At 31.0% G+C, this 14,129-nt stretch overlaps 1 protein-coding gene across 1 annotated transcript; it reads right to left on the minus strand.

Moving 5' to 3' along the window:
* Window positions 1-8,981: 8,981 nt before the first annotated feature.
* LOC125209570 (fatty acid desaturase 4, chloroplastic) lies at window positions 8,982-9,830 on the minus strand. Its single transcript, XM_048109166.2, has one exon. The coding sequence runs from the start codon at window positions 9,707-9,709 to the stop codon at window positions 9,137-9,139; it is 573 nt and encodes a 190-aa protein (XP_047965123.2). The 5' UTR covers window positions 9,710-9,830; the 3' UTR covers window positions 8,982-9,136.
* Window positions 9,831-14,129: the final 4,299 nt, after the last annotated feature.

The raw sequence follows: 14,129 nt of genomic DNA on the forward strand, positions 1-14,129 counted from the left end.
TGTCTGTTATGTATATAATTCGATTTTATGATTTAAATTCTTATTTTTTGCAATTCAAATTAAACAAAAATGCAAATTTTACAAGTTACGACGGATTGGAGAAAGTATTTTAGTCTATTTGAAATAATCATCCTTTATTCTCTCTCCCCTTTTTATGGATTCTCTCTTTCTCCCACTAAAATGGGCATTTATCCGCTAATTAAAATTGAATCTATTCTTCTTTCTCACACTAGGATGGATAATTATCCACTAATAATGTAAATACAACCCTTAATCTAAACACTTATCGCTAATAATAAAATTAGAATCTTTCATTTGATCCCTTTTTCTATTTCATAATAGGATGGGCAATTATCTGCCAATGAAAATAAAATCTTTCATATCACTTCTTCTTTCTTACTTTATCAGATAATAATGAAAATTTCATCTGTTGTTTGGATGTAACAAGCCTTATAAATTATTTTGAATATGAACATAACAATAGAAATCTGTGTAATGAACAATATGAACATATATAGACTGTTGATGATGCCCACTTTGAAAAAAACTTTAAGATAATATGTAATAACCATATGCATTTCTGTTTTCTAATACTCATTTTTTTAATATTTGTTCCTCATTATTTATCTCTAATTCTAGGGACTATTCTAAATTTCTAATGCTCATACCATATCTACTTTTGTCGGTATCAATAAAAAAAAAAAAAAACTCTCTTCGTCTCAACTAAGTTGAGTCATATTCTTTTTTTGATAAAAATATAAAATATTCAATCACTTTTACTTTATTCGATTATCTACTTTACTCTCTCTTTTATCTTTCCTATTTTATTTCTCTCTTCTACTTTTCAACCAAATTTCTTAATCCGTGCCCAAAAATTTTAATTCAACTTAATTGGAACGGAGGGAGTACCACCCCTCAATGTCGAAAATCCAAGCTCTATCACTACTCGCGAATATTTTTTTTAAATACATGCATCGAAAATGTACAAATAGCAAAGTATAGGGACTAAATTTAAACTATATCTATTTAAAAAAATTATAAGAATATCGATGAAAAATAATAATGATTTTACATTTCTTAATTAGTTCTATTTTACCTGTCTTTGATGTTATATATCCTGATTTGCTCACTTATTTATAGAAATATACCATAAAAATAATAACATAAACAGTTGTTGGTTTTTTCACCAACGATAGAATTTTACTACATCTCATTTATCATCACATCACATTAGATACACCACTCCGACGAAAACATTACATTACTACTGAAAAATAAGAGTGATTAGATTATAAAGTCAATATAACAAATATCTGGTTATCCATGTCATTTTAAAGTAGTCGGATTCCGTTACTACTGAAAAAATTCAATAACTATTTAATTTTGTGATATTCATATTATATGTCAAGGTTAAAGTTCTTAATTTTTTTTAATTTCGTAAAATTTTAGGTGCCAATTCCCCTTGATCAAATAACTTTCATTAATCACATTATAATGACACGAGGGCCTATTTACGCAATTGTAGTAGGTATTTTCCATGTTTAGTCAAAAATACTTATTTATATAAAGAGAAGATAAATATGTATAAGGTCATTATAAATGCATAATTGTATATATATTTATTTTCCAATTATTTTCAATAAACAAAATAATATATTTATGTTACCTATTAGTTTTAATTTTATTCTTTATTTAACTATTTAATTTTTAATTTGCATTAATCAAATTTTAAAAATCAAGTATTATAAATTTAGCTATAAAGTGTTGAGGTTGAGTCTTTGATAATTATATAGTAGTACTATGTTTTACCTTGCAGTAGTAGTTTAGTGCAATAAGAATGAGACAACATATCACTATGGATTAAATATCCCTCCATTCAGTTTAAGTCGAGTCGTATTTGCTTTTAGGATGTCTTAATTAAGCCGAGTCATTTATTTTTTCTATAAAATATAAAACATCCAATCACTCTTGCTTTATTGCATCATTTACTTACTCTCTTTACATCTTTCCTACTATATTCATCTCTTATACTTTTCAATATAATTCTTAATCTTCGTGCTCAAAAGTTTTGATTTAACTTAATTGGAACGGAGAGAGTATTTATTATTTTCCTTTTTCGTAATTTTTTTAAGGACTAAATTTCTAGTAAGTAAATAAAATATAATTTATATAATGTTATTTGTTAAATTTTATCAGTATATTATAATTTTCGTAAATATAGTTATAGAATTGTGTAAATTAATAAATTTTGTTTTATGTCGTTAAAAATTAAATTTGAAGCAAATAAATCAATACATATTTATATTTTCTCAAAGCGATGTTAATTCATTTTTAATATATTAAAACTTTCCTAATTACTTGATATTTATTTAAATTATATTTATCGAATTTATGACATTTTTATGGTTGTTTTATATTATAGATAATATTTTATCCTATTTTTTATAGGAAATATTTATTTGATTTAAAAATATATATAAAGTATCAAAATATATATTGTTACTTTTAAATTATAATAATAATTTTTTCTATAACGATAAATAATAATGCAATAGATACAAGTATATATCTAATTGGTAAGGAGCCAAGTGGGGGTGTTACATATGTTTTGTTGTGGGCTGCAATTGCCAAATAACCTTAATCTAGTTTTCATTTTTTATGCACAACATATAAATTGAGGGTTATAATCTCGCGTTTTTGTAAAATAAAGAGAGAAACAAATACTTTAAATATATTAATTAAATATCCTTTAATGTAAAAAACTAAAGAAATAGTAAAAAATGTCCAAAAATAATAAAAAGTATCTCAAATGAATATTGTTCAGATAGCTAATATGTAATTTATTTTCACGAAGTATCTCAAGTATGCTTCCTATATATACCACTTTTGTAGTTTAATTACTCATTATTTAAAATAAATAGATGATTTCTTTGCTCAGGTATTCACACCGTTCGCGCGCATATATCCATTTAATCATTCTCTATAGATATCGAAGGTGGAGAGTTTTTGTGTTGAAGCGAACACGTCTTAGTGATGATGCATGTATATTTTATTTTAAGCAATTAGAATGAAATCAAGATTCAATTATACTGTATGAAAAAGAGATGATTGAGCACATGATAAAACACGTCAGCACTTATTATGTATAATTGCACGTTTACTTCATCGTTAGGCATATTTTCAACATTAATATACCATCGTTTTGTTAATAAAGATGGACCGGTCGAGTTTGATTCTTAGATATTCATGCGTTTATATATGTAACAAATTGTAAATGGATTAATAGAAAACTTGGGGTAGGGGGTACACTGTAGGGATAGCCGGATAGGGGTGGGGGTAGGGGTGGTCGAATGAATTGAATACTAAATGTTTATTGCCGTTTAATTAGAAAACTTCTGCATTTTGTGGCACAGCACGAGGGGGTGTTGTGGCTTAAACTTTTAACCACTTATCCTTCATTCTTCTCTTTTACTTTTTCATTTACACGTCCTATCATTTGTTTTATTGTTTTAATTACTTTTCTCTCATTTTATTTTATTTTATTAATAATATATTAAAATTCATGTCATCTTCAATTAACCTATTTATATGAGATAAATGAAATATTAGAAAAGACATATACTCAAACATTGACTCCTTAATCATATATTGAGACAACAATATCAATATGGTGGTTGTGGTGCAGTGGTTGTGTGGTAGTTTATTTAAGGTAGAGACTTAAGTTCAAATCTCAACAGACACAAGTTTGTTTTTCTTTTTGTTACTTCCCTGTTTATTTATTAAAAATCAAATCTTTAGCAAATAAATTATGTGAGTTGTATTATATCTATATTCATATAGAATTTCTAAATATTTACCACTTCCAAATATTTTATCTTTTGCATTATATTTTTCCTTTTTTATTTTTCTTATATTGTAAATTTTTCCAAATATTTTTTTTCTCTTTCAAAAATTTTATTTATTGTGTATTTCTATATTTATACTCATATTAGGTATTTACAACTAACAAATATTAGGTATTTACAACTAACAACTATATAAGATATTCACAATTCACAAGCTATCTATATAAAATATTCACCATTAATAAAAGTGTCAAATTTTAAAGCTCTAAATATCTGCAACTATTGCACCCTTGAATCAAAATTTCTGAATATATAGACCATCTCAAAAAGTGGTAAATTCAAGGGGAAGCTAAATTGAAAAATAAAAATGTAATATTTGTCCCTAAAATCACGAACTTTGGCAAAATTTTGGTATTTTCACGAATTTTATTATTCTAAAATATCATAAATTTACATTTTGTTTGTTATTTTCCACGGCGGGTCAATCATTATATCCGACTAACATACATGACATTTTTCCTACTTGATACTACTAAATCAACGTGACTTTCTACATGACTTTTTTACATGGTACGGACTTGAAAAGTGATCTAAAATATATGTTTTAGGGTTGCCCACAAAGAATAAGTTTTAGCATAAAATATTTTATTTAGGTCAGGTTGGGAAATAACAAACAAAATGTAAAGTTTATGATATTTTAGATCAATTTTAATGTTTGTGGAAACAACCAGAATTTGACCAAAGTTTGTGGTTTTAAGGACCAATATCCCTACAAAAAAAACTACAGTACAATATTTACCTTTTGCGGAGAAGATGTAAATATTTATTTTAAATCTCGTTTTCTTTTGTTCATCTTAGAGAATCTCCAAGGGAAAGGTAAATGGAGAGATAAGTAGAAATGACTACTATATTTACCTTTTTACATAGAATTTCATACTCCAATGAAAATGGTCCTTTTAATTTACCTTCTGTCCTTAAATTCCATTATTTTTTTAAGAAGGTGTAATTATCTTTTTGAGAAGTTAAATGAGAAATATACATTCTTAATTTATCTTTCCCTTGAAAATGCTTTTACAATATCTCCAAGAAAAAGTGGTAAAAAATAATATATGGAGTACATATTTCACATTTACCTTTATAAAAAGATAAGTATACATTTTTATAAAATAGTGAATCTACCATATTTATCTTTTATGAGGAGAAGATGTAAAATATTTAGTTTAAGTCTCGTTTTGTTTTGATCAACTTTGAGCATTTTCAAGGAAATGGATAAATGTAGTAGTAGTCTTGTGTATTATTTACACAAAATATTTAAAAAAATAAGTCACTTAGACTGAAATGGAGGGTATATAAAAAATCGATAACTTAAATCCTATTATCGCGTCCGTACCAAATCACGAAATAAAAAATTTCCAGCAGTTCTTTTGTTACGGTTATTTTTTGAAATATAGCTTCAACCATTTTATTCAAGTATTATAACCCAGATTCATTAAAAACTTATTTTATAGTTATAAATGATCAATAAAAAATATAACTTTTATATTTTAAACTAAGGATCATGGGTTTTCATTTGACAAAGTGACGAATTTACGATAGATATTTAGCATCAAGAACTACTTTATACGTATTTAATACTATATCATTTTAAAGTACTTTATTTGATCCAATCCTACATAGTTTGTTCGAAAGATGTGTGTATCAAAAGTAGGTTATATTCCTCAATTCAAAGAAAGGATAACTTGTCAGTGTGTACCCTACACGTCGTCCAAAACTTAACATTATTTTGATGCGCACTTAAAGCCAATTGTGTGTTGTATCTTTCTTTATATGTACAATATGAGAGAGACACTGAAATTCAAAATGGAAATGTGCTGATTTAGGATACACGTTGGCGTTGCTTCTAAGAAAGAAATGCATTTTTCAAGAAAATACAAAGATTGGTGTATGTGTTGGCGAAAATACGAGGTGGCCGAAATAGTACCAAAGATTGGATTTTGTTAGTTTGTTGTATTAGTTTGCAGCATAAACCATATTAATTGCCCTAACTAGTATTCCCTCTATCATCTGAGTATTTTTTTTACACTCATTTTAAAAAAATTATGATAAATAATTAGAGTGGAGAGAAAGAATAAAATAAGTAAAAGAATATTGACAATAACTTTCCTCTACATTATTATCTCTCTTACTTTATCACTATTCACTTTAACTATTTATTGCAGAGTATCTTCTTCCGAAAACGAGTACAAAAAAGAAATGACTCAAATAACGAAAGACGGAGGAGTATGTTTTATGTAGCAATTGATATTAAATGGCATTTGATATGGATGTCAACAACTTATATGTTTTGTTCAATAGATAACTTCTTCCTAATTTTAAGATACTCCCCCCGTCGACGAAAAATAGTCTCATTTTGCCATTTTAAGATTCCGCAAAAAAATAGTCTCATTTCTATAAATAAAAAGTTTCTCTCTTGTACTTTATTCATTTTTTATCCCCTCTCCCATACTTTACCTATTTTTTCTTTATATCTCTCTTACTTTATCTTTTTTTTTTCTCACATCTCTTTTGCTTTACTAATTTCTCATTAAAACTCATGTTGTTCCCAAATGGAACTATTTTTATTTTAGACGGAGGGAGTATAATTTAACCACTCCCTACCACAATAACATTTAAACTTAAATTAAGGTACATTAAACATTTCAGAATTACATAAACATAGTGTTGTAATTTAACTATTTGTTTTCTGTTTTTTATATTACATATTTGTATTGTGTCTTTTATTTTTATGATTTCTACATTATGCAATAATTAATGTTAGCTCAACTATAATATTAAATTTCATAGTATATTAAGCAAATGAGATGATTTAGTTAAATTATATAATTAATTAAATTAAATTAAAAATTAATTTTATTTATCAAATTTATTTAGTGAATTTATCAATAAAATTAATATTTAATTAAGTAAACCCAAAAAATAAACATTTACCATTAAAAAAACAAATGAGATGAATTTTAAGATACTACTAAAATTATTTTATTACTTCTTTGGGGTTGGGATTTTAAAATATGGTTGAAGCTGTTATCATAATTCATACAGGCTGTTACAATTAATGTGGCCTATAAATAGTATAAGCTGTTAATTAGAATTCTTGTTCCGAATACCATAGCTCATGCGCTAGAAATGTGTGCCTGAAATTAATATGAGCAGTTAATTAGATATGATATTCATATATTCCAGCAATAGTAATGTGTGTCGTAGGGACGTAAGACTAGTCCGCGAGATATCCGAATAGCCAGTTCAATTTAGAAACTTAGGATTAAAAAAAAATTGGTTAGATAAAATTATAACTCAATTAACTTGCAATTTGATTAAGGCTGGCTTTGTGGGATGGATCCAAATGCATTATTGTCTATTTATCTACGTTGTTTGATAACTAATTTGTCATTTCAATGACTAATTTTTCTAAATAACTATAAAAATCTTCCATTTGATATGTAATAGACATATTTATTTGATTTTTATGAATATGTATCCCTTCGTTCATTTTTAATAGAGATATTTTTTTTCGGTACAGTTTAAGAATATTGTGTTAAGTGGATGGAGAATAAAGTAAGAGAAATAGAGAGATAATAAAGTGGGTGAGAGGATTACTTTTTGCTAAAAATAGAATTGACTATTTTATTGGAAGTTCCTAAAATAGAAAAATGACTAAATTAACATGGAACGTAGAGAATATTATATTTCATCTGTCTCATTGATATATATCAGTTAGAATTGACACATATTTTAATGCATAAATTGATAAAGTTAGGGACAGAGATAGCATAGGCCAAGCATAGCGAAAGACTTGGCCGTTGCTATCCTCCCAGATTCACCTATGATGTATTTGGGTTTTATGAAGAAGATGTTGGTGAGAGGGAGGAGAGAAGGGTAAGAAGGAATAGAGGAACTATAATTACTGTATGATCTAGGGAACAGAGACCACGTTTATATCTTTTTTTTTTTATTATTTAATTCACAGTTAATAATGTCATTTCTTGTTTAGTGTGATTATTAATTTAAGAATATATTACTACTTTTTCTATCTCTGGAATTGTTATAAGAATCAATTACTACTAGTATAAATCTTATTTTTTTTTATTAGTATAGTTATATACTGTATTAATTTGAGTTAATTTTACATGGACCGGAGGGAATATAATTATGGACGGGAGGGCTAAACTAGTTATAAGATAAAACACAATTGTAAAAACCAAGATGTAAATGCATTATAGTTAATCTATTCTCAATATCACTAATTTTGGCGGGGCCGTTGATGAAAGAGAGCAGCAGCCCATTACCCAAAAGTGGAATCTGCAATCAATTGGACCACATTTTTTATGGGCTTTGCGATTATGTGTATTCATCATAGTTTGTTTTAATTAAAAAAATTGCATTTATCACGATTACAAATTCTTAACGCTATATCCTCATTCCTCGACTAGGAGGAGTTGGGAGTTTTAGGAAATGTAACAAGGAAGAAAATCATATGAAAATAATATGTTCTTGGAAGAATATTATCTAGACATTATTTTTTATATCTATTTTTGTATAATTATTTTTTCCTATGTACATTCTCATTCCTTCATTATAAAGAAGAAACCTATCAATGAAATAATCACTTTGATCAGACTCAATATTTAACATGGTATCACGGCAATTCAATCCTAGACCTAATCTTTTCGACCTGAATCATAAAATCAAACAATTTTCTTCTCAAGATTTCAGAGCAATCTCATCATCGTTCAAAACCCTGCTCAACCTTTCGGCCAAAATATGGCAACAAACAACCCCTACCGTACTATCCTGAGCTTGAAATCAAAGCCAAGATCAAGTGAGCATCAAATATCATAAAAAAATATGGCCAAATCCAACGAGTTTAAATCGGATTTAAGCTTGACAGAAAAAACTTCACTGTTTGGTCACGACTAATGCTAGAAGCCGTGAGGAGCCAGGAAAAGATCGACCATCTCAAAGGGGAGAAGGAACCTCCCAAATATGACGCCTACAAATTAAAAGAGTGGCAGGCGGCCGATTTCATAGTGTTCTCGTGGCTCATGCGGATTTATATTTTGCAACTAGTAGAGCATTTTGCATTTGAAAGCATATATATAAAGTAGTAGTAACATATTTTAGAATTATACAATCATGAAATTTCCATGTAGCAAGTACTAATAATATTATCCCACAATATTATTATTCACAATGAATTAATTAATCAAATCATTTACGAGCAAACAATTATATAACTAATTGATCCCTGATTTCTCCCACCAATCCGTGCGGGCTTCGCTCCACGACCGCGGCTCGTGGCCGAAAAGCGCCGCCACCGCCACCTCAAGCGCCACAAAGAAGTTGGACCTATCCAGAGCCCTATTCCACACGCCGCTAACAATGCAGTAATTGGTGCTGAACGGAGGGCGGTGGTGCGCAGCGTGCTCGGCCCGCCTCAAGATAAACCCGGCGTCCTGGAGCGCCGCTACCACCCGCGGCAGCCTCCCCTTTGGTGTGTGGGACCACGCGTGGAACTGCTGGCTGAACATCACAAACCCTCCAAACGCCCCAATAAACGACAGCAAAACCGGGTCGCTGCATAGCCAATATATTGGGGTGGCCACGGCCGCGACAGCGGCCGCAGTGATATGGACGTTGTAGACAACGTCCATTTTAGTGATTTCCATGGGCCGGTGGTGGTGGCCTTGGAAGCCCACGATTTGTGGGCCGAATATCGGAGTTTGTGGGCCTCCATAGTTGTCAATGGCCCAATGGTAGATGCCGGTGCCCAAGTCCGCTAACAAGTAGGCCGCCACCGTGGCAAGCATGGACCCCAGCCATGCCTGTGCGGCGACGGTCAGTAGTAGGGATTTTCCTATGGAGAATAGCACGGCGGCGCAGCCAGCGGCGAAGCATGCATGTTGAGCCAAGATATTGTGTTGATTTAGGGTTTGCTCCATGTTAAAGAGAGAGATGAGAATTGATGGTTTGGAGATGGAATTTATAAGGAGAAGCCGTGGAAAGATGAACAAAAGATTGAGGTTTTGTGATGAAAAAGTAATGACAGTGTAAATTAGAGAGATGGCAAGACCACGTAGTATTATATGGAATAAATGTGATCGGAGAAGCAAAGCAAAATATAATAAGTGCTTATTTGGTTCACGTCATCGTGTTTTCATTTTATGCAATATATATGTGGTTTTGCAAATTTGTTAAGGTCAAAAACAGTTGGCACGTATGGAGAAAAATACTAGTTAATTGTATTTAATATAATGGCCGATTGCGTTTCTGTACCCGTAAAAGTGTTCGTATAGATATCCAAATCAATTATCTAACTATATGAATGTTGTTTGTATACAAATTCAGTTTTTAAGTTGAATTGTATTCTTATAATAATTGGGCTAATGTTGACTCACTTAAATAATCCTTATTCCTTTTTGGGTAGCAATCCTTTGTAATAGGTTTTCTAGACGGCTATATTTTAGTAATTCTTTTTTTTTTGTTTAATCTAAACGCATAATGTTTAGTTTTGTAAGGAATAAATTATAAAGACTTAACGTTTTGGGCATATTTGGACGAAATTTTTCTCTGTCACTTTGGGAAACCAAAGTGTGTTTAGACCGTCATCTCTTGCAATAGAAATGTCAATTGATCAAACTCCATTGTTCACTCTCGCCTAACGAAAAAAAATTCTCTTTTTTTTATTAATGTACTATTAGTTAAATATATATTAAAATGCGTAGAACTGATAGTCCGACATATCTGAGGGAAAGCTAGCGAGTAGAGGAGAAGTAATTAAGTAACATAATACAATAGAACTAGAGCTTACTAAAGGGACTAAACTATCCGATCATAGAGATAACTCAGTCATACCCGATGAGCTATTACATTTTCTTATGATACAAAATGATGGCCAATGATCCGAGGTTCAAACTAGACTGTTAGTTCAATAACTAGTTTTAGCTCAACTAATGGCTAAGACAAATGTCCTTAACGTATAAAACTACAATATGAACTTTGGAATAATTCAGCCTTAACGCGAAGCCACAAAACATCAACCCTCCTTTAATTATGATGACTGAAATAGAATGATTGAATATGGTTCTCATTGCTGAAAACCTAATGTTCACGAAACCCACGCCTCCTTTTCCCGAGGATCACTCATCTGATGTTGTTCAAGATGCATATGTCAAGTGGGGTAAGGATAATGGCTTAGCAAAACGTCTCATTTTGGCCTCCTTAAACGCGACATTTCATAAACTCGTGGTAAATCTTTTAACCACAAGAGAAGTGGCGTGAATTCTTGGCTTATGCCAGAGAAGAGGGAATATCCAACAATGATTGTCCAAAAATTGAGGGAAAATCTTGAAGAGATGAAATATTCAAAAGAGCCCTACAACTTAGATACTCAAATGGTTTCTACCACAAGTCCATTAGAAAAAGGTAACTAAGGGTGAAGGGCAGAAAGACATAACTCGTGAAAAGTTGAATGTTTTTAGTAGGTATGTCAATCGGTCCGGCTCGTCGGGTTTCGGGTCAACCCTACTCGGGTTGCGGGTCAATCGGGTGCGGGCTAATCGGGTTGTGATTTCTTTCGGATTATAAAAGTTCAACGGGTTTCGGGCTAGCCCAACGGGTTAATCGGGTTGCTACCGATAATATTAACATGCGATCAATCCAATAATTAATGATTAAAATTACTAATATTCATATTCCCTCCGTCCCAGATAATTTGGGACACTTTGACCCGGCACGGGTTTTAAGAAATCTAATGGAAAGTGAGTTGAAAAAGTTGGTGGGATGTGGGTCTTACTTTTAAAGTATTAGTTTTATAATAAAATGTGGCTAGGAATGAGTTCGTGGAATATGGGGTCCACTACCAAAAATGATAAAAGAGAAGTGAGACAAATTATGTGGGACGGCCCGAAATGGAATACTGGGTCGAATTATCTGGGACGGAGGGAGTACAATGTAGAACATTTAATTATGATATATTTGAGATATATGCTTAAACTCAATCATAAACATGATCAAATACTAATATTTGAGATATTTCGTGGATATTTCGTGGAATTTTAATGCATGTTTTAGAAATTTAAATATTTTTGTAGTTAATTTGAAGTTTTTAATTTATTTATCAATTATTATTTAATAAAAATTCAATATATAAAAATTTGTACATTTAATTATAAAATTCAAAGTTATTTTAAAATTAATTAATGAAGTGTCGAATTAGGAGTAAAAAAATAGAATAATAGAAATTCTATCGGGTTTTCGGGTCAACCCATCGGGTTTTTGGGTCTGGTCCTAACGGGTTGCGGGTTAATCGGGTGCGAGCTAATCGGGTTTTGATTTTATCGGGCTAGAAATTTCCGGCCCTAACCCTATAAATTTGGCCGGCTATTCGGGTCAGCCCACGGGTTACGGGCTACATTGACATCCCTAGTCTTTAGAAAAATCATCATTAGATTACATTTGGGTGAAGATAGCATAATGGATGGCGAGTTCTTAAAAGCTGCATCTTCCTTGACTTTTGGCCCTTCTCAACTAGAAGCGGAAATTGGGAATAGGAAAACAACTAGGAAATTATACTCCGTTCGTCCCATAAAAATATGTACATTTTTTATTTTTATTTGTACCATGGGCATTTTCATTTACGAAAAAGTTGTATCCAACTCATTACCCATATACATTATTCATGAGTAAAGACCAAAATTGGTCCTAAACATATGACCATTTTACGTTTTTGGTCCTAAACTTTATCTTTTTTTTTTTTTGGTCCTGCACATTGTTAGGTTTGGTATACTGAAAAACATGTTTCGAGCAAGTTTCGCGCGAATAGAATCTTGCTTGTATACGCAAAACTCTACAATCCACTTTTAACCCGATTCAATATTATTCGAGCAGTCTCGCACGGATAGAATCACTATTATTATTACATTGTGTTTGCTTGTGCATTTATAAGATGTTTTACAAACATTTAAATGCATAATAAGTAAACAAAGTCTAAGTCTTTTGCTTAGTAGACCGGTTGTGGGCGTCGTCCACTTTAAGGTAACACGGTCAGATCTATGCAATGCTTTGCAAAAGAAAAAGAAGAATTTCACAACCTAGACAGGCTTTGGCTACCTATCGTGAAAGGTTGCAATGTCAGTCCGCATATTTCTAAGCCTTACTGAAATAAGATGACATTGGTGTGGTATAGCACTGAACGGATCTAACAGCAAGACGTGTCTTTATGCTATCTACTGAAAGACTAGGTCTTGATAAAATACTATTTCTTAATCAACATATGTTAGCATTGAGCATACGGTATTGATTATACACTACTTTGACTTATCAAATGGTGCGGGTTTTTCGCAACCCAATAATCCTGATATATTGGGTAGTGGTGATTAATATTTAGCGGTGCTAGGATTGCTATTATGTTATATCGTGCGCGAGGTGAGTCTCGTTTGATAATGTCCTCAAGAGGAGCTCGAACAAGGTTTTATTATTCGAAAAACTGGCCAGATAGAGTTTTATTACTCTATGAATAATAAATAAATGTTTCTTGCTAAGTCCACTCTTGGAATTAATAAGATATTAATTAATTAAGTCCATAGCAGACATTAATTAATTAATGGACATTTATATCTTAAGCGCGGGAAATAAATAATAAACAAAGTGGAAACCCGTATTACTTGTAATTTCGGATTTGGATGGGGAGAGTTCAATATTACTTCTGTAGTGGCTGCTCGTAATATTCCAATATAAGCTTATATTAAATTGTGGGTTCAATTTAATTAGTAAAAAGCTAATTGGGGGAGCCCAAATCCAAAACCTTCCATAGATCCCTGTCTGGGCCCAAAAGGAACTTAATATAAATAGAAGAATAAAGGAGACAAAAATCATTCATTATTACTCATATTTTTCGTCTCCCTCTACCTAGAGGAGTTCGAATTTCTCTCCTAATTGGAGAAGGATTTCTTATGTCTTCTTTATTCGAGTCCTAGTATTTTGATGAGATCAGCGCACCCTGATATCGAGATACAGTTCGGGAACCAGAGATAAGATCCGTGGTCTAGTATTGAAGATCATCGTGGAGAAGGCGCGGGTAATCGACGATTCTTTGGAGAATCAAATCGTTAAATCTAAATCGTAGAATTCATGTTTTAGGATTTACTTTCTTTGAGCATGAATTATTTGCTTTCTAGCATGCAATTATCTGTTTAACATGTGAATTGATTAATCGCATAATCGGTCAAA

Source organism: Salvia hispanica, chromosome 3 (assembly GCF_029641045.1).
Source record: "Salvia hispanica isolate PSC_SH4W2 chromosome 3, Shi_PSC_v1, whole genome shotgun sequence".
Taxonomy (NCBI): domain Eukaryota; kingdom Viridiplantae; phylum Streptophyta; class Magnoliopsida; order Lamiales; family Lamiaceae; genus Salvia; species Salvia hispanica.

Bases quoted from the DNA above. Each gene is read 5' to 3' on its own strand.
- LOC125209570 (XM_048109166.2), bottom strand. From the start codon at position 9,709: ATGCTTGCCACGGTGGCGGCCTACTTGTTAGCGGACTTGGGCACCGGC.